General features: G+C 36.7%; 1 protein-coding gene across 4 annotated transcripts in view; it reads left to right on the plus strand.

The window, feature by feature from the left end:
- MYOF (myoferlin) overlaps positions 1-23,836 on the plus strand; it is a 122,226-nt gene that overhangs the window by 79,385 nt on the left and 19,005 nt on the right. For 2 of the 4 annotated variants that reach the window (XM_026670749.2, XM_026670750.2), the window contains 15 exons: positions 666-780; positions 2,103-2,208; positions 2,405-2,544; positions 2,688-2,861; positions 4,909-5,017; positions 7,637-7,714; positions 12,755-12,936; positions 13,019-13,177; positions 13,284-13,382; positions 14,210-14,371; positions 15,398-15,563; positions 16,618-16,694; positions 20,269-20,280; positions 20,752-20,850; positions 23,444-23,569. In XM_026670749.2, the coding sequence (XP_026526534.2) occupies positions 666-780; positions 2,103-2,208; positions 2,405-2,544; positions 2,688-2,861; positions 4,909-5,017; positions 7,637-7,714; positions 12,755-12,936; positions 13,019-13,177; positions 13,284-13,382; positions 14,210-14,371; positions 15,398-15,563; positions 16,618-16,694; positions 20,269-20,280; positions 20,752-20,850; positions 23,444-23,569 (1,804 nt within the window). The remainder of the gene's footprint in view (positions 1-665; positions 781-2,102; positions 2,209-2,404; positions 2,545-2,687; positions 2,862-4,908; positions 5,018-7,636; positions 7,715-12,754; positions 12,937-13,018; positions 13,178-13,283; positions 13,383-14,209; positions 14,372-15,397; positions 15,564-16,617; positions 16,695-20,268; positions 20,281-20,751; positions 20,851-23,443; positions 23,570-23,836) is intronic. The other 2 variants (XM_087964202.1, XM_087964203.1) reach the window with 1 other exon arrangement.

Here is a 23,836-nt window from a genome sequence, read left to right on the forward strand (position 1 = left end):
CCCAAGATCATGTGATTACGTTTTGCAAAGTCAATAGGGAACCAGATTCATTTTACAACTGACTTAGTTACTAACTTAGCGACTGCAATGATTCACTTAACAACTGAGGCAAGTAAAGTCGTAAAATGGGGCATAATTCACTTAACAAATGTCTCACATAACAACATTGAGCTCAATTGTGGTTGTAAGTGGAGGGCCACCTGTAATAGAAGATGTAGAACAGGGTGTCAAGCTCATGTAGACATGGCGGTGTCATGTGACGTATCGGGACTCCCCTCCCTTCGCTAAACCAGGCATGGGTGTGGCCAGCGCGTGACGCATCTGGCTCACGGGCTGGGAGTTTGACAGCCCTGTTCTATTCTAAAGCAAAGAAACACATAATTTTCCTCCCAGTAGGTGGAGCTGTATGTCACCAATGTCTGCATCATATCTTACTAAGCTGCAGATTTATTTATTGTTGTTATTACCAAAAAAGTTTTGAAAAACTAAACATATCTACAATAGCTTTATATTAATTAAAAATAGATAATATAAATATTTTTTTAAACCATGGTAAAGGCCTTTTTAAAAAGAACTGTGCCCTCAGGTTTATACTATAAGAGAGTGTCTTTTGTTGAACATCCCTTGTTATCTAATGGTTTGAAGTCTTCCTTCTGGCTCCACAGCTTGCTGACAGAAGCAGATGCTGGCCATACTGAATTCACTGATGAAGTATATCAAAATGAGAGCCGTTATCCTGGAGGAGAATGGAAAGCAGCTGAAGATCAATATACAGATGTGGTAAGAGCTGCTTCTAGTGGCTTAGCAATATTAAGTGCTGTAGATTTTTTTCCAGGTATGGGTGACTTAATGTTTTTCGTGTGTGTGCATGTGTGTGTGTGTGAGAGAGAGAGAGAGAGAGAGAGAGAGACAGGCAGACAGACAGACAGACTGTCTGACTGACTGACTGACTGCAGCCAGATGATGAAGATCTGCCTGGAACTGCAATCTGCAATTTCTTTCCAATCCCATAAGAGCCATGGTGGCACAGTGGTTAGAATGCAGTATTGCAGGCTAATTCTGCTGACTGCTGACTGCCAGCAGTTCGAGTCTCACTGGCTCAAGGTTGGCTCAGCTTTCCATCCATCCGAGGTGGGTAAAATGAGGATCCAGATTGTTGGAGGCAATATGGTGACTCTGTGAATTGTTTAGAGAGGGCTGTAAAGCACTGTGACGTGGCATATAAGTCTAAATGCTATTGCTACAAGACCTCATTAGGTCTAAGCTATAAACAAAGTTTCATCTAATACTAAATCATAATATGGTTTATTCTTAGCATACTGAACTGAACTGTATTTGTGTTCATTAAATCACGTTTAACATCCTGTCTATGCCATGGAAGTACTGCAGGTAAGGTTGGGTCAATTTCTGAATCTCAGCCCATACTTGTCTGCTAGATTATACAGAGGAGAATTGGTGGAGAAAATGTTGTCTTGAGGGAAAGACATTTGTTTTTATTATTATTTCTGTGCAAAACAAAATTTAAATTGCAATGTGCAAGCAAACTAAAATGTGCATCACTGAGTTGTAAAATGAATTGTGAATCCAGAATTCAAGTTTGCACCATTTAAAAAGTTGCATTTAACTATATTACTAGCTTACAACTGTTGGATCCTAGTTTGCTGCTTCCAATTGTACAACAGGAGGAGTCAAATAGAAAACAACCGGTCTTAATCTTGCTAGTCTAGCGCATCAAACCACTCAATGGTATTATAGTGCTTCAAAGGTTTAGACATTTCTTGGGACATAAATTTGCAGAGTGGAGACTCATTTGGTTCTGATAATAAAATTAGTGGTCTTTCGGGTACTCTACTTTGTAATGAGTTATTATGAAATGTAGGGGCATCCCCAAATAATAAAAAATCAAGACGTTGACCCATCTACAAGATTGAAATTTTTAATGTGCATTATGTGGAAAAAATGGGACAAACTTTTGATATGCAGTTGCAGCTACTATCTTGATTTTTTTAAAACCTCCCTTGAGCACCTCTGATTATATGCACATATATCATTCTGCTAATTGTGAACATAATTCTCAGTATGCTTCTTTCTATGTTTCAAAGAATGGAGAAAAAGCACCACCACCAGGTGAAATATCATGTCCTCCTGGCTGGATATGGGACGATGAAGCTTGGATATATGACATCAACAGAGCAGTGGATGAAAAAGGCAAGTATTAGAACTTGCAGCCTGCTTTTTATTTCAAATGTGAATGTAACAAGTCTTATGAATGTTGGCTTATGAGAAAAAGATGATAAAATGTTGGCGAACTGTAGGCTGTGAATCACAGATTTCAGTAGCTACCATATTGACTATGGAAGGAGAGTCCGGTTTTAATGGCCAATATGTGCATTTTTCATTTAAGGTTGGGAATATGGAATTACCATTCCTCCTGACAATAAACCAAGATCCTGGGGTGCAGCAGAAAAAATGTATCACACCCATCGAAGGCGAAGGTTGGTTAGAAAACGCAGAAAGGATCCAAACCAAACAACTGCATCAAAGGTAACACAAAGAAAATGCAGTTGACAATGAGCGTCTGTGGAAAAGAACAGAGGGAGAGGGTAGCATGTTGAAAATAGAAGTCAGAAAATAATTCTGTTTTGTCAAAGAAGTATGTTGAACGGCTTGTTATGATTGTCTTTTAGGGAGCCACATCATACGAAGATCGTGAAGGTTGGGAATTTGCATCTTTGATTGGGTGGAAGTTTCACTGGAAGCAACGTAGCTCTGATACTTTCCGCCGCAGACGCTGGAGAAGAAAAATGGCTCCTTCAGATACACATGGGGCAGCTGCCATCTTTAAACTTGAAGGAGCTCTTGTAAGTAGGAATAATTTGCCTTGCCTATTATCACTTAATGATCACTTTGAGAATAACTGATAATTTAAAAAGTGTACTTAAATGTGACCTAGGCAAGCGGATAAAAAGTGACACCAGGGGTGGGATGCTATCAGTTCTGCCCAGTTCTAAAGAACCGGTAGCTCTGTAGAGAAGCAGACACCAAACTGGTTCTGTGTTTGCTGCTATTTGGCCCACCCGCCTGCCCAGGCTCTTACCTGTCCTTTATTTCCTGCTTTTTCAACCTCAGCTGCTTTGTGCAGCACAGCTGAGGTTGAGAAAGCAGGAAAAAAGAGGCTTTTCAAACACTGTGCACCCGTGCACAGCGCTTTTCAGCTGTCTTGGCAGCTCAGCCGATGTTTTTTTTACACACAAAACGTAGTCATTGAACCACTAGTAACACCAGTTGAATCCCATCCCTGAGTGGCATCCTCAATTCTTTTTTCCCTTGTCACAATCCTAACAATCTCCCCTACTGCAGATGCTGTTTAATATAGCAAGAAAGTAAAATGTTTAAAAATATGTCCACCAAATGTTGGAAATGTAATCAGATGCCAGGTACCTATTATCATATGTGGTGGACATGTTTGAAGGCAAGAAAATACTGGAGAAAAATACATACATGGTTGGAAAAGATAACTAAGTAGCATATAGATTTAAAGCCATAAATATTCCTATTAGGTGTAATACCAGAAAGCTACGATAAAGGGACTATATACTTAATGCTTCACGTATTAACAGCAGTGAGAATTGTATTGGAAAAATGAGAACACTCCATCAGACGAAAACAGGAAAATATTGGGCTGTGCAGAGATGGATAGATTGACATTGAAAATAAAAGTTAAAGGAGATACAGAGTATTACTCAACATGGAATAAGTTTTATCAATGGCTAGATATAAGAGGTAGAAGTTAGATGAAGAAAGATTATTGTTTTGTGCATGTAAAAGATGAACGTTGTCTAAGACTATAAACATGCTAGTGCAATGAACATGATCATAAATTAATTAATATAACTATAAATATTGCTATAATTACTATATATATATATATTATTATTATCACTATCAGTATACCTATTGCTTTTTTGGCAAAATGAAATGCCTGGACAATACACTGTTTTCAAAATATTTATATATAAATAAAAAATACTATAAAAAAATATAGCAAGAAAATGTTCTAAGCAGGGCAATTGTTCAGTGAGTTGCACCTGATTTTATGACTGTTTTTGCCACAGTCATTAAGTGAGTCGCTGTGGTTAGGTGAATTTTACAGTCTTTAAGAAAACCCAACTTCCCCCACCTCCAGTTTATTTTGCATGTAAACAGTTGGCCGGGAAAGTCACAAATGGCAATCATTTGAGTCCAGGACGCTACAACTGTCATAATAAATACAAGCTGGTGGATTATATAACTATGGGGAAATGCTATGGTGGTTGAAAGTGTGAGGACTGGTCATATGTCCTTTTTTTTAGTGCCATTAAAACTTCAAACAGTTGCTATACGAATAGATGTAAGTCAAGGATGACCTCTACTGCATTGTGGTTTTGGGATTTAATAGTCTGCAGCAGATAATGTACAGTCAGAGAGAAATACAGAAATTCTTAAAATGCCTTTTCCCCCCTCACTTTGGGGGGAGGGGTAGGAAATGCTGCAACAAGACTGTGGATATCATTGGTTTGAAACAGTATCTAAAGATGTTTTTCTGTTCTGAGAAGTAAATTTTTCTTCCCCGTTTCATTGGGACAAGAAGTTATTATTCATTAGAAGAGAATTATATGCTGACTTAATTTTGTTTTAAATCCCATTTCCAGGAAATGTGATCCATTAAATCAGGTCTTCAGTGACATAATTAATTTTAAGAATCCTTATACCTAAGAATGGATGGCTGTGTTTGCCTCCTCTCCTTTCCTTTCCCATTTTTCTTTTCATGTTGGGTTTTTATTTGATAAGCCTGATAACAAAGACCATTTTGAACCTATGGGTTTAAGCTAAGTGCTTTATAAACATTGAATAATTATATACTCTTAGGGAGCAGATTTGAGTACTGAAGATGGAGACCACACTTCTGAAAAGTCCACAGATTCAGCAGCAGATTTATTTGGTGCAAACACTCCAACTGTTTCTTGCAACTTTGACAGTAAGTCAGTTTAAATTGTTTATTCAAAGTGATGGGATCCCTTGGTTTTCTCACAGCTGCTCTTTTATTGTAGTTGACATGCAGTATAAACTCAAGCTGGCGAATATATCTAATATTCTCTTTAGAGTCACCTGAGCCCTTTCCTGCCAAGAAAGGAGACAAACGCAAAACTGATGTAAGGCACCCCCAAAATGCAAATATCGCCCCACACTCCAGGTCAAATTGCTCTCAATGGGTAATGCACAAAAAGGAATAAAATGAAGTGAGAATAGGAAGAAATCCACATCATTAATTCTTTAATGTCATTCAGTGTTCAGAGGCCAGTCTGTTTCTTGGATTAGTAGAAATGTATTGCTCCACTTTAACTAAAATTTAGTTAATAATCAATTTGACCATAGAATACAGCTGTATTTCACATTATTATTTCAAAATAAACCCTGATAGAAATTATAAAGAAAGGTCAATTTCCATTTATTTGATCAGTCAAGGAAACTAGTCCAAAATGTGGGTATAACCCATATGACTATTCCTATGCTTATTAAAATTGTACCATGTTTCCATTCCACTTTCGATCCTATTCATAGAAATTGTCCTAGTTGGCTATTTCTTTCAACTCTCTGGAAACCTACAATCCAAAGATTTTGCAGGCAGTTAAAACTTATATTAGAAATAACAAATGCAATTAGCTGTTCTCCAGTGTTTTTCCGAATGCCAAATGTTGATATAGCATACTGTTGGACCAGACTGATCCATTTATTTGTGGCAATAACAGATGAAGAGAATGATTGAAACGTTCATCAATCTTTAGCCTAACCACATAATAATTACTATACAATCAATAAATCAATAGACCAATAAATGCTAAACAATGATTAGAAATTGGAAATTATTGACAACTATACCAAAGGTGCCTTTTTCAAGAGGCAACTGGACTTTCTGGTTTTTCTTTGAAGATGTTTCATTTCTCATCCAAGAAGCTTCTTCAGCTCTAACTGGATGGTGGGGAATGGAAGGATTTATACTCCTTGCAGACAGCTGGTCATTTGCATCCTTTTAGCAAGTCATTAAGGTGACTTGGAGATTTATCTGTGTACTCAGGGTCACCTGAGTGGTGCAAATGGATGTGGAGTCTTCTTGGAACTGTTGAAAGGGCCTATGTTGTAGATTGGAGAAGGATGATGTCGTATCCCACCTCTTCTGTTGAGAGAAGGCAGTTCGGTTTTGACATAGATGGCCTCTTTGACCCCTCTTTCAAACCAGTGGTTCTCACTGTCCAAAATGTGGATTTTGCTCCTTTCAACAATTTCAGTAAGGCTCCACACCAATTTGCACCACTCAGATTTACTATTTTAGTATTTATAGTATTTATTTGATTTGTCAATCGCTTACAAGATACAGGTATAAGAATAAATATAGTTTTGAATACATGAGATAGATACTTATAAGAAAAATAAAAAACAATAGGACAGGAATGGTAGGCACGATTAGTGCGCTTATGCACACCCCCTACAGGCCTCTTAGGAAGGGGGTGAGGTCAATAGTAGACAGTCTAAGATTAAAGTTTTGGGGGTTTGGGGAAGAAACCACAGAGTCAGGTAGAGTATTCCAAACATTGACCACTCTGTTGCTGAAGTTGTATTTTCTGCAGTCAAGTTTGGTGCGGTTAACCTTGAGTTTGTATCTATTGTGTGCTCTTGTATTGTTATGATTGAAGCTGAAGTATTCATTTGCAGGTAGGACATTGCAATTTATGATTTTATATACTATATTTAGATCGGACCAGAGGCGGCGTAGTTCTAGGTTTTCTAGGTCTAGAGTTTCAAGTCTGGTGGCATAAGGTATTCTGCAATGAGTAGGGGAGTGGAGAACTTTTCTTGTGAAATATTTCTGGACTTTTTCAATTGTGTTAATATCAGATACATGATATGGGTTCCAGACTGTTGAGCTGTATTCAAGTATAGGTCTAGCAAATGTTTTGTATGCTTTAGTTAGTAGTGTGATATTACCAGAGAAGAAGCTACGTAGGATTAGATTAATGCCTTTTTGGCTATGTAGTTACAGTGGGCTCTAGCGCTTAGATGCCCCTGATGACACAGATAAACCTCCAGGTCACCTTAAAAGAATGCAAATGACCAACTGTCTGCAAGGAGTATAAATCCTTCCATTCCCCACCATCCAGCCAGAGCTGAAGAAGTTTCTTGGATGAGAAGGGAAATGTCTTCAAAGAAAAACCAGAAAGTCCAGTTGCCTCTTGAAAAAGCATCTTTGGGATAACCGTGACCTGAATGACTGAGAATCAACGTACATATTGACAGCTATAGCATATAAAATAAGATGGGGGAATGACTATAGAGAGTCATACCAAGATAGACAAAATAAAGAGAATAAGGAGGAGGAGCAAAAATAAGTGTATATGAACCGTCAGTTTTAGTCCTGCCTTAGTTACAAAATCGGCTGTGTAATCTTAGGCCATTCACTCTCTCTCAGACTTAGGAAGTAAATTGGAGGGATTTGTCAAGTTAAACACCAGGAGTCAACACTGGGTCAAAGGCACACAATATATACACACAAAGAAAAAGATTGTTTCATTTACACTGACTTGTGTTTTTGTTGTTTTAGGAGTTTTTAGTTACCACCTTCGATGTTACGTCTATCAGGCAAGAAATCTTACTGCTTTGGACAAAGACAGTTTTTCAGGTACAGAGAATGGAACCCAAGGAAGGAATACAAAGAATGTGTACCTTTTTCTGATATTTTTCTAAAACCAACAACTTGTTGAACAATGGAAATAATAACAGATAACAGATAATGAGAGTTGGAAGGGACCTTGTAGGTCATCTAGTTCAACCACGTGCCCAAGCAGGAGACTCTATACACCATTTCTGACAAATGGCAATCCAATCTCTTCTTGAAAGTCTCAAGTGATGACGCTCCCACAACTTCCGAGGGCAAGCTGTTCCATTGGTTGTTTGTTCTCACTGTTAGAAAGTTTCTCCTTATTTCCAAGTTAAATCTCTCCTTGTTCAGTTTCCATCCATTGTTTTTGTCTGACCTACAGGTGCTTTAGAAAATAGCTTGACCCCTTCCTCTCTGTTTATTTATTTATTTTTTATTTATTTATTTGATTTACCAATTGTTTACAAGATAATAAGTATAAATGTATACATAGTTGTGAATACATGAAATGGGTACATATAAGAAAAATAAAAGAATAAGAGAAACAATAGGACAGGGACGGTAGGCACGTTGGTGCGCTTATGCACGCCCCTACAGGCCTCTTAGGAAAGGGGTGAGGTCAATAGTAGACAGTCTAAGGTTAAAGTTTTTGGGGTTTGGGAAGAAACTACAGAGTCGGGTAGAGTATTCCAGACATTGACCACTCTATTGCTGAAGTCGTATTTCCTGCAATCAAGTTTGGTGCGGTTTACTTTGAGTTTGTATCTATTGTGTGCTCTTGTGTTGTTATGGTTGAAGCTGAAGTATTCATTGACAGGTAGGACATTGCAATGTATGATTTTGTATACCATGCTTAAGTCAGACCGAAGACGGCGTAATTCAAGGTTTTCAAGTTCTAGAATTTCAAGTCTGGTGGCATAAGGTATTCTACAACAAGTAGAGGAGTGGAGAACTCTTCTTGTGAAATATTTCTGGACTTTCTCAATTGTGCTAATATCAGATACGTAGTGTGGGTTCCAGACTGATGAACTGTATTCGAGTATTGGTCTAGCAAATGTTTTGTATGCTCTGGTTAGTAGTGTGATATTACCAGAGAAAAAGCTACGTGGATTAGGTTAACAACTCTTAATGCCTTTTTGGCTATGTAGTTGCAGTGGGCTCTAGCACTTAGATCATTAGAGGTGAGTATTCCAAGGTCCTTTACAGAGCTTGAGTCATCAACAAGATCTTGACTATTCAGCTTGTATTTTATTTTCTGATTTTTTTTGCCAATACGTAAGACAGAGCATTTATTTGTTGAGATTTGAAGTTGCCATTTGTTTGACCACTCTGATACATAGTCAAGATCTTTTTGTAGGGTAGCAGTATTGTCTGTGGTATTGAACAGCTTTACATCATCAGCGAAGAGAACGCAATTGCTCTTAATATGATCACAGAGGTCGTTTATGTAGAGTATGAAGAGAGTTGGTCCTAGAACACTGCCTTGGGAACACCACTATTGACAGGTACTGGATTTGATAGTACGCTCCCGATTTTGACCATTTGTTGTCTGTTTGACAGGAATGCTTCTATCCAGTTATTCAGTTGTCCAGAGATACCATAGGATTTTATTTTTAGGAGTAGTTTGTCGTGTACCACTGAATCAAAGGCTTTACAGAAGTCTATGTAGATTAAGTCTATTGCTTTGCCCTGGTCGAGTTATTAGTCGTCCATATGTTTTTGCAGTGTAAGAGTTGCAGATTACAGGATAGTTTTTTTCTGAAACCAAATTGTTTATTGTAGAGTAGGTTATTTGTCTCTAAGTGAAGGATGATGGATTGGTTAATAATTGATTCCATGACTTTACAGGTGACGCAGCATAAGGAGATTGGCCTGTAATTTTCAACTAGGCTTGGGTCTCCCTTTTTGAAGATGGGGATGACTGTGGCTTGTGACCATAGGTTAGGCAAGGAGCTGGTTCTGAAAGATTTTTCAAAGATTATGCTTAGAGGTTTGGTTATGGCAGTGGATAGCTTTCTTAAGAAGTAGGCACATATTCCATCCGGTCCAATAGATAGAGATGGTTTTAGGTTGCGTAGTGCTTTTTCAACATTGTCTTCTGTGAAATCGATATGTATTAGATCATTGTTGTTATCTGTGATGTACGGCTAGGAAATACTGGGCATGATCCATTGCTGTTTACAAATACTGAGCCGAAGAATGTGTTAAAGATGTTGGCTTTAATGGTGTCATCGTTGCAGTCTTTACCATCAGGTCCTATCAAGGGAGGGATGGACCTTGAGTCTTTTAGTTTGTTGTTTACAAAATTGTAAAAAGCACGGGTGGAATTGGTGCTTAGAAGGTTTTCCTCTTGTTTAATGTGATAATTGGTGCATTCGGTCTTTATCTGGTGGCATAAATTTTTGTATCGGTTTTTGAAATTGGCAACGTGACCAGATTTGTTTTTCCGCCAGAGTGATCTCTCTGTGGCAGCCCCTCATATCTCCCCTGGTCCTTCTCTTCACTAGACTAGCCAAGCCCAGTTCCTGCGACCGTTCATTGTATGTTTTAGTCTCCAGTCTCCTAATCATCCTCGTTGATCTTCTCTGTACTTCTTCTAGAGTCTCAGCATCTTTTTTATAGTGTGGTGACCAAAACTGGATGCAGTACTCTAGGTGTGGTCTTATCTTAGTTTTACCTTAGCTTTATAGAGTGGTATTATATTAATTGGAGCATTTCCTGTTCAGAATGTGATGACTAACCAAAGATTTGCCTAATTATTTAACAGTTATATCTATTCATTAAAATATTTATAACCCAGTATATAACAGAAAGACTCTGGTCAAACAGTTCAAGCAATAAAAAAGAATAAAAAAGCAATTTAAAGAAAAAAAGCAATGCATGCAAGGTCCTTCATGGAAGGACCATTTATGTACCTCAATACTACTTCACTCAAGAACAGCTCTCATAACTCTACATATGGATATCACCCATTAAAAAGATGTAAAAGAAAAACCTCCCGATAATGAATATAATGATAATGAATCAATCAGATTACTACTTCAAATATCATGGTGCAATACTTTATGGGCACCATTACTAAAGGAGCACCGCCATCCTTGAATGTTGGTTCTCTTTTGTTTTTCTTCCTTGCTAACACTATCCTATAGCCCAGTGTATCCCAACCGTAGCCATTTTAAGATGTGTGGACTTCAACTCCCAGAATACCCTAGCCACAAGTCCTGGGGTGCAGTTGGAGAACACTGGGTTTGCCTCTTCCTCCTCATACTTAATTTCCAATCCTTCTTTTCATAGGACTCGACCTCCTTTTGCTTGTTTTTCAGGGTTCTTCTGACTTCTTCTCCTGTTTAAGGACCAGAAGAGCTCGGGAAAAGGCAGACAAAAGATTTAGCTAATAATATTTAGCCCCCAAAAATAAAATATTAGTAGAATCACAAGGCGGAGTTAAGCTGTAATGAGGGAGTATTGTTAGTGTTTGGGGATTAACCCTAGCAGAGTATTGCAGCAGTAGTCAAGCCAGGCAGCCAAGCGAGAGTGGAAGGGCCCCAGAGTATACACACACTGAACACAAACACTGTTTGTAGTTTAAATAGTTTTTAATCCATTTAGAGTTTAAAGCATTGTCATTCAGTCCATTAAGTCATTCACAGTATTTCCATCCAGTAAGACTCACTAGTATAGTCCAAGTTAAGAGTCTTACAATATCTTTATCAGCCGATAAAGATATCTTCTCCTCCTCCGGTGCCTCTCTCCAGAGGAACAATCGCTGGATATTCAGCAAGGCGCTCAAACAGTAGAACAGTTGAATTCCGCAGTAAATCAGCAAACAGTAGCAGACAGGAACATCTCAGTCACAGGCACAGTCACAGTAACACAGAGGCAGTCGCAGTAAGACACAGTTAGTCGCAGTAAGCTTTCCAGCTTCTAATGCTTCCTTATATTGTAACTTCTAACCGCACCCTTAATCGGCTAATTGCCTGCAGCATTGTGCTTAAAGTGATAAGCACTTAAACCATGATATCTAAGTTTTATATATTTATTCACCCAAACCATATTTGGTATCAATGTTATACCTAACAAGTATTATGCTGCATGTTATGCAATGTCTGTGTGTGTGTGTGTGTGTATTTGAAATTATAAGATGCGGTTCATGGACATTTTGAATCTGTTTGGTTTTTTTTAAAGTTTTTATTTTTGTTTTAAAAAACAAATCCATCTTTCAGTTATACAGTGTGTCGACTAGGTACATATATCTTGTGCACATGTTAATATTTTGTATACATTTCTTACTAAGTTTACTTCATATTACAACCTATTCAACATTATATATCATTGTAACTGTTTGGTTTTGGTTCAGCATATATAAAATGTCATAACATATATAATGTAATACGTATGACAATCTGCCTAGGTATCATATGTAGATTGTGTTAATCACAGCTTTAAGATTTTTCATTAGCGTTTAAAAGCTACAAATTCTCAGTTCTTTTTCAAATATCTAGGTAGTTTTCATTTAAAAGTTGCATTCTATTTCCCACACACAGAGATAAATCAGAACCCATAAACATTTTCCAAAAAGAAATAATACTATTGGAAGAAAAGAATTATCTGGATAAACATGGCCCTTGAAGTCTGTATTCACTGTATTAAGTTTCTAAATACTAAAATTAAAAATATTTATAACACTGCCATTACATCTCTTACATAAGGAATCAGGGGGATAATCTTTAAATAATACTTAGTCATAGCAATTTGTACAGAAAATGATATTAAACCTCACCTTCTTCAGAGGTCCCTTATGATTTTAACAGTTTTTAAAAAATAATAGGCCTAAAACTCTATTCATTTGCCTCTAGTTCTGAAAAAAAAAAAGGGAGAGAAGTAAATTACAATTTTGGAATCTTTTGGAATCATGCAATGTGGATTATTATAACTCAGTACCAAGGTTAGGGCTACTTTTATGATATGGAGGATTGTTAAGTGAAGCAGAAAGAGAGAATAGAAAAATGGAAAAACTTAACTCTAAGTGTATGTCAGTATTCCCTTGCTGTGCTCTTTCAGATCCATATGCTCATGTTTCATTCCTACATCGAAGCAAAACAACTGAGATTATCCATTCAACACTGAACCCAACCTGGGATCAAACTATTATATTTGATGAACTTGAAATTTATGGTGATCCCCAAATGGTAGCACAAAGTCCTCCTCAGGTGGTTGTTGAACTTTTTGACAATGACCAAGTGGTAGGTACCATATCAACCTTTTTTGTCTTATTTTAGTTTAATGATGTCAGATACATGATCATTTTGTTATTTGGGATTTCAGGGCAAAGACGAATTTCTTGGAAGAACCTTTTGCTCTCCAATGGTAAAATTGAACCCAGATATTGAAATAAATCCAAAACTTCTTTGGTATCCCGTTAAGAATGGAGGCAAGGTTTGTGGAGATGTTCTTTTAGCTGCTGAGCTTATACTGAGTGAAAAGGTAATGAAAAACAAATTGACTTATTTTGACAAGATACTTTGATGAGATAATAACTTTATTTGGTCTCACTATAAGTTATATGTTATGTATCTATATCTTTCAACAGGGTGGCACCAATCTTCCAATTCTTCCTTCACAACGAGCACCAAATCTATATATGGTACCACAAGGAATTAGACCTGTTGTACAACTTACTGCAATTGAGGTATTATGACTATTGCTTATTTGTTATCCAAAGTGACGTGTTAATAAGGCATTTTGGCATACTTGCTTACAAGTGCTAGCATAAAATCTTAGTATACTTTTAATGTATAATAAACAGCTGCCACCAAGTGTTTAGGCAACCATAACCCCCTCCCAAAAAAATCTGGATGATGTTTTATTTTTGTTATACAATATTCATCCAATGTCAGATTTGATGTCATTATTAAAAGCTTCGATGATAAATTCAAAAATTCTTATTTCATATCCATCATTAACTTGGTCTCAGATTAAAAATTATATCTCAGTCTTGCATCTAAAGACTATTGTAGTCATCCAAGAACTACCTAGGTGAACTAAGAGCTCTTTCAAAATATGTTATGGAATGCTAAATATTATGAAATGCACTTGAATTTATGAACGAAGTAACATTACATTCATGAGAATAGGTTACCCTGGGAATTAATACAATATCCTGGGAAAAGCCAATGGCAAAACATTTGCAAATTCATACCAAAAAAAACCTTCATGGCTATATCCATGAAGTCAGCAGGAGTCAAGATGCAAAATGAGGGACAAAAGGAAATGTGAATGGCAAAAAATAAAATATGTTTTATTTATTTTAAGTTGAATTGTTAAATTAAATTGTTAAATTGTCCTGGTGAGTTGTCCTGTGGCGGGTTGGCTATGGCAAGTTGTCCCAGTGTGAGTTGGCCATGGTGAGTTGACCATTCCAACTCCCTTCTTTTTTTTAACATTAATTTTGCAGCAGATTATATTTATCTTCATAATGTGATGTTTTGGGACCTGTTGCTTTATTTGTTTTAATAGATCCTTGCCTGGGGATTACGGAACATGAAAAACTATCAAATGGCTTCTGTGACTTCTCCCAGTCTCATTATAGAATGTGGAGGTGTAATGGTAGAATCTGTAGTGATCAAAAACTTGAAGAGGACACCTAATTTTCCCGGATCTGTTCTCTTCATGAAAGTGGTATGATACTGCAAAGAGTTCATAGCAAAAATGTATAGCACATTTTGACTACATATTGATCATTAAAAAAATAGAACCAGTTGATACATATACACTGTATTTAATCTGTAAACTGTCCAGAGCAAAAATTTAAACATTGTAAATGAATCCTATTTTTAAGTTTGCATACAGTTTCAGTTGTAGTATGATTATACATCTCTATCCTCATTCAGAAGCAGATACATGTGGTGGAATGCTGAATTCCTATAACACAGATGTCATTATAAACACATACCAATGCACAGCACAAACTGGGAACATTGTAGAATATCAGGCAGTATTCAGTATATCTCCCTTCCCGACTAAATGCTTGATTGCTTCCTTTGCTAAATTCATTATCTTCCACATCTCTTCCCTGAACATAAGACAGTTTTTTGTGAACTGAAGCAAAAATCACATTCTCCCGTCTGAATATATAAAACTGTATTAATTTGATTGTAGAATGTGGACCTTAATTTTCACCAGAGAAGAAAGTTTAAATCTTTAATCTCCATGCTGTGCTCCCAATCCATATAAATGTCTTTTGCACGAATACTCAGTGGGTTAAAAAAAAAATCAAGAAAACAGCTGCAACTATGTCATAAATCTCCATCAGATTTTATACGTGTTGATATACAGTGGGACTTTGGTAGTAATTTTTAATTGGTTTCGGGAGGCACGATAAGTATCAAAAACAATGAGTGCCAAACAAAATTTTCCCATAAAGAACAATGTAGCAAATCACAAGGTGGCCAGCACCAACAAGTTCTAGCTTGTACGTTGAGTATCAAATGATGACTACTGGGACAAAATTTTGTGTTGAGTACCAAATTCGATAAGTTTCAAAGCAGTTGAGTACCAAGGTACCACTGTGCATTTAAAAATAAACATAGCTTCAATTATTTTGACTTTTTATCTTCTCCTCCCCAGATGTTGCTGTGTTATGTATTTTTGTAATTGATTTTAAATGTAGTCTGTGTAATATGTATTTTGCTTGTTTTGAACTAGCTGTTGCCCAAAGAGGAATTGTACACTCCATCACTAGTTCTTAAAGTAATAGATCACAGGCAGTTTGGCCGTAAGCCTATCGTGGGACAATGTACAATTGATTTACTGGAGAGGTTTCGCTGTGATCCTTATGCTACTAAAGAAGATATTGCACCACAGATGAAAGGTATAGTTATAAAATAAACACATTTTTTTCATTTATTTTTCTCTCAGTCTTGCTACTGCTAAGATAATCTATTGACTTTACAAAAACTCCATTGAAATATCACTTTGGTGATAGTTTAACACAATAGCCATTAACATTCATGGTTTTGAAAATGTACCAAGGATGAATAAATTACTTTCATAGCTCCTACTATAACTTTGTCCCACTTTTTAAATTCTAGCATACAGTTCTGTATTTAACTTCATTAAAAAGTTACCAGAATGTACAGACCATCCATTTCACTCCCACGATGTCCTGAGCAATTTGACTTGGCAGTTAATTCCCCCAAATACAATTCATTTAGAGCAGGGGGGGGGGGGGGGGGGGGGGGGGGGGGGGGGGGGGGGGGGGGGGGGGGGGGGGGGGGGGGGGGGGGGGGGGGGGGGGGGGGGGGGGGGGGGGGGGGGGGGGGGGGGGGGGGGGGGGGGGGGGGGGGGGGGGGGGGGGATGTTTTTCAAATTTGGTGACTTTAAGAAGTGTGTCTATGGACATTCTCAGTCATCCAGGTCATGGTTGTCCCAAAGGTGCTTTTTCAAGAGGCAACTGGACTTCCTGGTTTTTTTCTTTGAAGACGTTTCACTTCTCATTCAAGAAACATCTTCAGCTCTGATTGGATGGTGGGGAATGGGATCCTTCCATTCCCCACCATCCAGTCAGAGCCGAAGATGTTTCTTGAATGAGAAGTGAAATGTCTTCAAAGAAAAAAAACAAGGAAGTTCAATTGCCTCTTGTTTAAGAAGTGTGGACTTTAGCTGCCATAATTTTGGGAGATCTGGGAGTTGAAATTCATTCATTTTAAAGTTGCTAAATTTGAAAAACACTGATTTAGAAGAAGGAAGGCTATTTTCTTCCAGTTTTAATGTTCAGCAGCCCAGTTCTCTGGACTGTCCCATCTGGTAGAAACAAATAAAAGAGCAAAACATTAAGAGGAATAAAACCTGAAGTTATGACTCCTGAATGAATTACAAAACTGGCTCTTAGTGTTTCTTAGTTTAATGAATTATTTTATCTGCAGTTACTATTCTAGCAGCTGCACCTTGCCGAGATGTTGTAATTGAAGTGGAAGATGCCCAACCCTTACTCACTTCACAGGTAAACTTCTTGTTTACATACATCTTTCTGTGGCCAGTTCTTTTGTTTTTTGGCATGCAAATCTTACCAGACAATTTATCCATAATAATTGTTAAAAGCTAATATGTTCTCTTATGTAACCAGCATGTATATCAATCACTCTGTGTTTTTCCATGGTTTTTGTCTGGGTAGATCAGGTTTCCCTATTTGGTGCTCTTCAGATGTGTTTGATTTCTTCAGTCAGTATGATGATACTCTGATGGGGTCTTATGGGAAGTGAAGACCAACATATTTGGAGATCATCAGCTAGGGAGGGTTGATATAAATTATTGCCTGTCTTCTGTGTGGCTGCAGTTCATGAGTTGTCTGCCAATAATCTTAGATTATATCTGCTCTCCAGTGAATAGACTGATAAATTGAACTGGTAGTTTGAAGGCTTATCTTCTGAAATCATCATCTAAATTTGGTTAAATGGGGGAGCACTCTCCCTGTCAGGTACCATTGGAAAAAATAACAGCTGCATGACAAAATGATTTGGGTGAAATGGCACAGCAATAAATTTAAAATTGACATAGCTATTCAACCTTCAAACATATTTTCGATCAGTATCCTTCCTATTTCTGTAAAATAATCACTATTTAAATACAATTAGTTAGATAATTGCTGGGTTATCACAAATAGATATGAGACTAACCACTGATACTAAAGGGGCTATTTTAGTTTGTGCAGCTAAATGATGAAAATATTTAACATTAGATATTTAATTCAGAAATGTCAACATTTAAATTCAGTGACTTATTCATTTTCTCTCTGTAATTGCAGGGTTTTAAAACTGTATTCTTCTTGCTTTAAGAATTCCTCTCCCCATCCTATTCAATCTGTGATAAGAGAGTCAGTTGCAGTATATTGTTACTACTAATTTTATTTATTCCTTCATTTATTTCTTAAATTTGTTTGCCACCCATTTTGCCACAATGGCAAATAAGAGTAGAAGAGTACTAGAATTAAGCTGTATAGAGATAAACTCCAATATTTTTTGTGGTAATTTTTAGGGGGGAAAGCCAGATATATTCAGGTAGTCCTCAACTTATGACCACAATTGAGCTCAAAATTTCTGTTGTTAAGTGAGACATTTGTTAAGTAAGTTTTGCTCCATTTTACAACCTTTCTTGTCACAGTTGTTAAGTGAATCACTGCAGTTAATAGGTCAATAACATGATTGTTAAGTGAATCTAGCTTTCCCTTTGATCGTGCTTGTTAGAAGATCGCAAAAGGGGATCACATCTCCTTGGGACAAAGCAATGGTCATAAGTATGAACCAGTTGCCAAGTACCTGAATTTTGATTACATGATCATGGGGAGGCTGCAAAGGTCGTAAAATAGTCATAAGCCACTTTTTTCAGTGCTGTTGTAACTTTGGTCACTAAATGAACTGTCATTAGTTGAGGACTACCTGTACTATATCTTATATACTAAATCAGATGTTTGCATATATTGCATACTGAGTAAAAAGATGCTAAGTTCAACTCATGGCACCTCAAACTACAGGGATTACAGGAGAGCAACTGAAAAGATTCCTAATTAAATTTCTGTTCAACCCCTACCAGTCAGAACAGTGATACTTGTAAAGAAATTCAATAGGCCAAAGTGATGTTAGAGATTAACTACAGAAGGGCATCTGTGTGCATGCTTAGAATAATGTATTACGTATAGGATACCTGAAATAATTAAAGACCAGTTAGTAAGCTATAGTGCCTTTTTAAAATAAAATGATCACTTTAAGGCGCTTCAAGAAAGCATAAGAATTAAATAATTTATTAAATTTTGAAGGCCAATGTACATTATTGAGTTCCTTTTGGTGATAACCATTGATGATACAACTTTACACCAGTAGGTCTGCATAATCTTTGCACTATAATTCTAACAATTAATAGCAATTGTAACGATAAATTTTCTCTAGATGTGCAGCTTCAGGCACAAGGCAAATTGACCAAATAAATATCATTAATGGTTATATTTTGGTATATGGAATATTTTGATTGATATCTAGCCATCAGCACATGGAATTAAGACATGGTAAACATATTTAAGCATAAAGGGAGGTTTAAATCTAATTTTGTACAGTGTATTAGTTTATCTGGAGCTGAACATTCCTTTAAAGATGCAGCATTCTAATTTTTACTGGAACAGAATGGAAAATAAAGACTTCTTAGAACAAATGATATGCAGATCTCAGATTAGTATGACAGATGCAGAACTTTCACGATCTGCATTCCAATTTCTAGTGCATAAGCAGTATGTCAGCTGCACTCAGCAAAATGGCTTCTCCAAGCACAGTACATGTATGTATAGATGGGAAAAAATGCATGGGGATTATTCACCTTCGATGCTTTTATTATTGAGCTTTCATGCCACTTTTCAATATTTCACAGAGGGAGGTTTTGGAGAAAAACAAAAGTTTCAGTTCAAAACTTTGAGGCAGTTGAAAATTACATCTTTCACTGGGAATGGGAAAAGTTGTTTTCACGCAGATGTGTTGCCACTAACATGTGGCATCTGATTGGCTTGCTAACAGTAAAACATTATGTGTGCATCCTCAAAAATGAATCCAATGAATTCAGAGGAATAGACTCCAGTCTAAATGGCCATAGGATTTGCAGTCAATCAAAATAAAATTGCATTGCTTGATATGACCGATTTTTTTTTTCTGCCACTGGAGAACAAAATTTGGTAGTGATTACTTTTACATGCTTTCTCCAAAATCTCAAAGCACTAAGTATGTAATAAATTGATGAAACAACTTTCAGGGGACAGTGATTGCTTATGGGTTCTATCATCAACTGGGTTCCTACTTAGAAATTGTAATTTTATCTTGCTGTGAAAGCCGATTTAAAGACTTTCAGCATAATCTATGAAAATAATACTTATTATAAGAAATAATTTACAGAAGATCCTTTTTTGGTAAAAACTATAAAACTCAGCCTAGCCATCCTCATAGGGGTTTTGTTATAGTAGGGAAAAACAGATGACATAAAAGCAGGATATAAAATACATACATACATATATACATAATATATTCTATTCCACTTTCTGTTCATGTGGAAAAATTGAGTCATTCTTTATCACTCTCCATGAGGCAGAATTCCTGCCTTGTCTGAAGGCAACAGGCAAGCTTAAGGGCATAGGGCAAGCGCAAGCTACTTATTATGCTCCTAACTCTAGTCCTCTTTCAAAGAAGCAGATGGTCCATTCTTAATTTCTTGACATTCCTAAACAAATCAATCAATCATCTGATTCTTGGGCTAATCCAGAAGTGTCCTGGAAATAATTTCAAGACATGATTCCTCTTTATGTTTATTTAATAAGATTTATGGAATTATAATACCTCTGGTGGATCTGAATGAACTTCTTCACTAATTAAAGACACGGGCAATGTTCAGAGAAAAATAAAGCACATTATTTGAAAATATAACGTAATCCAAAACCACATTTTGTTTTCTATAATATTGTATCAAATGCAGATGTTTGGTTTTATTTTAATTGTTCTGTTTTGGTTTTCCCCACCGATCCACCCCGGATATGTTTTCATGATCAGCTCACTGAAAAGGTAATTGAAGCACATCTATGTCATTGGAATTATTGATGTTATATCCATTAATTTTAGTATGCACGAATTTAATATGCACTACTTAATTGAAAAAAAGCTGCCAGAGTCCCTTTATTTGAGAAATAGCTTTATAGGTCCAAAGGATTTAGAAGCTTCTTTGTGAAAAATATGGAACTGAGTTAATTGAATACGACCCCAAGAATGTATGCTATGGTATAATGTATATTATAATGGTTTATTTTTCACAAAAAGGCTTCTAGCCCTAAATCTAACCTTAACTCTGTATCTCTTTGAACAGAAAGAGGCTTAAATCAATGGAAGAGGAAGGGATTTGGGGTGTGGCTTAAGGAATTGTAACCTAATATGGCAGAAAGAAATGAATTTGAGGAAATTAAGTGTACAGTATAGCTAAAATAATTATCCTAAAGATTGCTATTGCTTCCTTTTAGTTTTTAATTTTTTATTCTTTAGGAAAAAGAAGTTGTGGACTGGTGGAGCAAATTTTATGCTTCAATAGGTGATACTGAAAAATGTGGACAGTACCTTCAGAAAGGATATGGTACATTGAAGGTATATATTTTATGGATGAGATTAGCATTGGCTTCCAAGTTTAAAAAAATAACAATGTTTAAAAATGACTAGGTTTTAGATCAATACCTTTGTTTGCCCAATTCATCCTATCTAGAAAAAAAAATGTAGTAGAGACCTTTTTTTTAAAAAAAAAAACAAGTTTTATTAAAAGTTTCAACAACAAACAAATCATTACATATTAAATCTTTTCCTGTCTTTCTACAAAAATTTCCCCAATATTCTCATAAAACACAAACAAACACAAACAAACATAAAAAAATCTTTTAGTAAAGTACCTTGGCCCCAGTTACCTCTCTTTGCATGGGCAGCGCATATCACTCTTCACAATTCTATCTTATTTAATCCATCTTAATTAAATCATTAAATTTATATCTTTTGCCCATTCATTATCCCTCTATCTCTTCTTATAATAGAAGAGAAAGAATTTCTCCTGAAATCACTAATCAGAGTATGATGCCTTTCTATCTTCCCCCTAAGTTAGTAAAATTAACATTCAACATAACAAATACCCAATTTGGTTCTGCTTGGTACATTCTATCCACCAAAAATGTTTAAATACATTGTATCCTCCTTTCCTTCAATATTTTATTACATTTTAAAAATCAATCATTATTAAAAACTTCAACATTTTAATTTCTTATTAAATCTTAAACCATTCTAATTTACTATTTCAAATATAAATGTTACAATACCATCTTCTGTACCTAGCAGAATCTTTCTTACAGAAGTTTATATTTCATCCTTTGTCCCTAAAAAAATTCCTCTTCTCCCATCCAATTTTAAAACTTTGAGGCTTTTCTCCGCCTTTCCCCTTTCTTTCTTCCCCACCAAATCTTCCTACCCCCTTCTTCTTCTAACCTCTACCTTGCTGGGATCCCTTCTCTGTTGTGTTCCCTTTTTCTTGTTTGCTATCATTATATTTACTTTGCATCATATTTTTCTCTTTCTCAAATGTTTTTTAGATCTTAAGTCCTTCATTTTCCTTGCTCTCTTCCTTCCTTCTTCCTTAGATAAGTTTTGGGATTCAATAAAGATGGCGTCTTCGTCTCTCTTCCTTGTTGTTCTTCTTCTGTTTCCATCTGTTCCATTGTCTGTTGGTAATTGACCAGCGCCATTTCTAGAAATAGAAAAGCTTTTTCCATGCCATCTTTGCAGGCTGCTTTTGTCTGCTCATATTCATCCCTCAGGTCTTCAAAAAGGAAAGCCATTATAAATAAATCTTTTCTTTTCTTTATTCCTCTTTCTTCTTACACCAACCAAATATTCCGAGAGAAAGGTAAAACAATCCCAAAATCCACAATCCTCAATAAATCCAAGCAAGCCAAAATTCCCCCTTCCTCTTCCAGGGTGGTATCAAACAAATAAAAAAAAAAAGAGTCCAAATCTATATTTTAAAGCCTTATTAAAATTATATTTCTGTCCTCAAATCTTCAAGGCATCTCCTCCAACAAGATCCAAATTTATATATTTTCTTTATCCTCTCCCTTCCGGCTTAATTCCATCGGGAGGGAGAGTAAACTTTCCTTTCAGCACCTCAAAATAGCCGCTTTTTTTTTCTTGTGGAAAAAGTCATCAAAAACCATCTTTTCCAGGAATTAAATTAGATAAATCTCAAAGCCCTGGGTCGACCAAGAAGAACTTTCACTTTCAATAACTTTCTCTTCTTCCTCCTGCGCATACTTGCCTGGCTGCCGACTTCTTTGTGGCGGCCATTACGGACCGCCGCTGCACCGTCCTGGTAAAAGGGGGTTCTGCCGGCCAGGAGGGGTCTGCAACACCCCAGACCCTTCCTCCGGATCCCCCTTACCTTCAGCTACCCCTGCAGGGCAGCCTTGCTCCGCACCCGTCCGGTCGGAGCCCCAAAACGGCTAGCGGCAGGGATCGCGCAGCTTCGCGAATCCCTACCGCCGCGGCCGACAAACTGGAAATTCAAATGTAGTAGAGACCTTATATCAAGGCTGTCAAACTCCCAGCCCATGGGCTGGATGAGTCACAAGCTGGCCACGCCCATGCCCGGTTTAGTGAAGGGGAAAAAACGTCCCAATACGTCATGTGATGACACCATGATGATGTGAGTTTGACACCACTGCCTTATATTTATTATGATAATCTTCAGCATTACAATGCTGTTATTTGTTTGTTTTTATTTCGGGGTGGTACTTTTATGCTTTCAAGTCATTGTTGACTCCTGGACAAGTCCCTGCAGTTTTCTTCACAAACTTTTTCAGAAATGGTTTGGCATTGCTTGCTTCTAAGGCCTAGTCACCTAACTAGCTTTGTGCTTACAGTGAGTCTTGTGGTTTCCAGCTTGGTGCCTTAACCACTAGACCAAAATGGCTCTTTATGCTATTGCTCACTAATTTATTGTTTGAATAATGTGGTGTTTTTTTTTACCATTATCGAAAATTATTTCATAAATACAATTAAATATTTTCCCCACATCATTATATTTGTTTGAAGATGGGAATATTTTTCCTTATTTTAAATTTCTCAGCATCTGTCACTGACATATACGCCACAGTTCTTTTAACCCTTAACCCTTTTAATTGTGGCACCTCACTTTTGTTTGTAGGTTTATAACTGTGAACTGGAGAATGTACCTGACTTTAGGGGTTTAACAGACTTCTGTGATACTTTCAAACTATATCGAGGTAAAAACGAAGAAAATGATGACCCTACGGTTGCAGGAGAATTTAAGGTACAATGAAAACAACAAATATATTTGCAATAGAAAGTGGGATACATTGATTTTGTCTCTCTTCACAAGTCCACTGAGAATGCAGTCAAACTAAACAGTGCAATTATTCCGTATTTGCTCATGAACAGATTTGTGAAAAGAAAAGAAAAAACCTGAAGCAGAGGAAAGACATGATGGGTATAAATGATCAACATTATTGGGCCAATAGTAAAACTACTTTTTTGAGGAATGGCTCTTTCTGGAAAGACAAAGAGAAAATGGGATGTG

The sequence above is a fragment of the Notechis scutatus genome, chromosome 4, assembly GCF_049901735.1.
Source record: "Notechis scutatus isolate UNSWTSFEM ecotype Mainland chromosome 4, rNotScu1.2, whole genome shotgun sequence".
In the NCBI taxonomy this organism is placed as follows: domain Eukaryota; kingdom Metazoa; phylum Chordata; class Lepidosauria; order Squamata; family Elapidae; genus Notechis; species Notechis scutatus.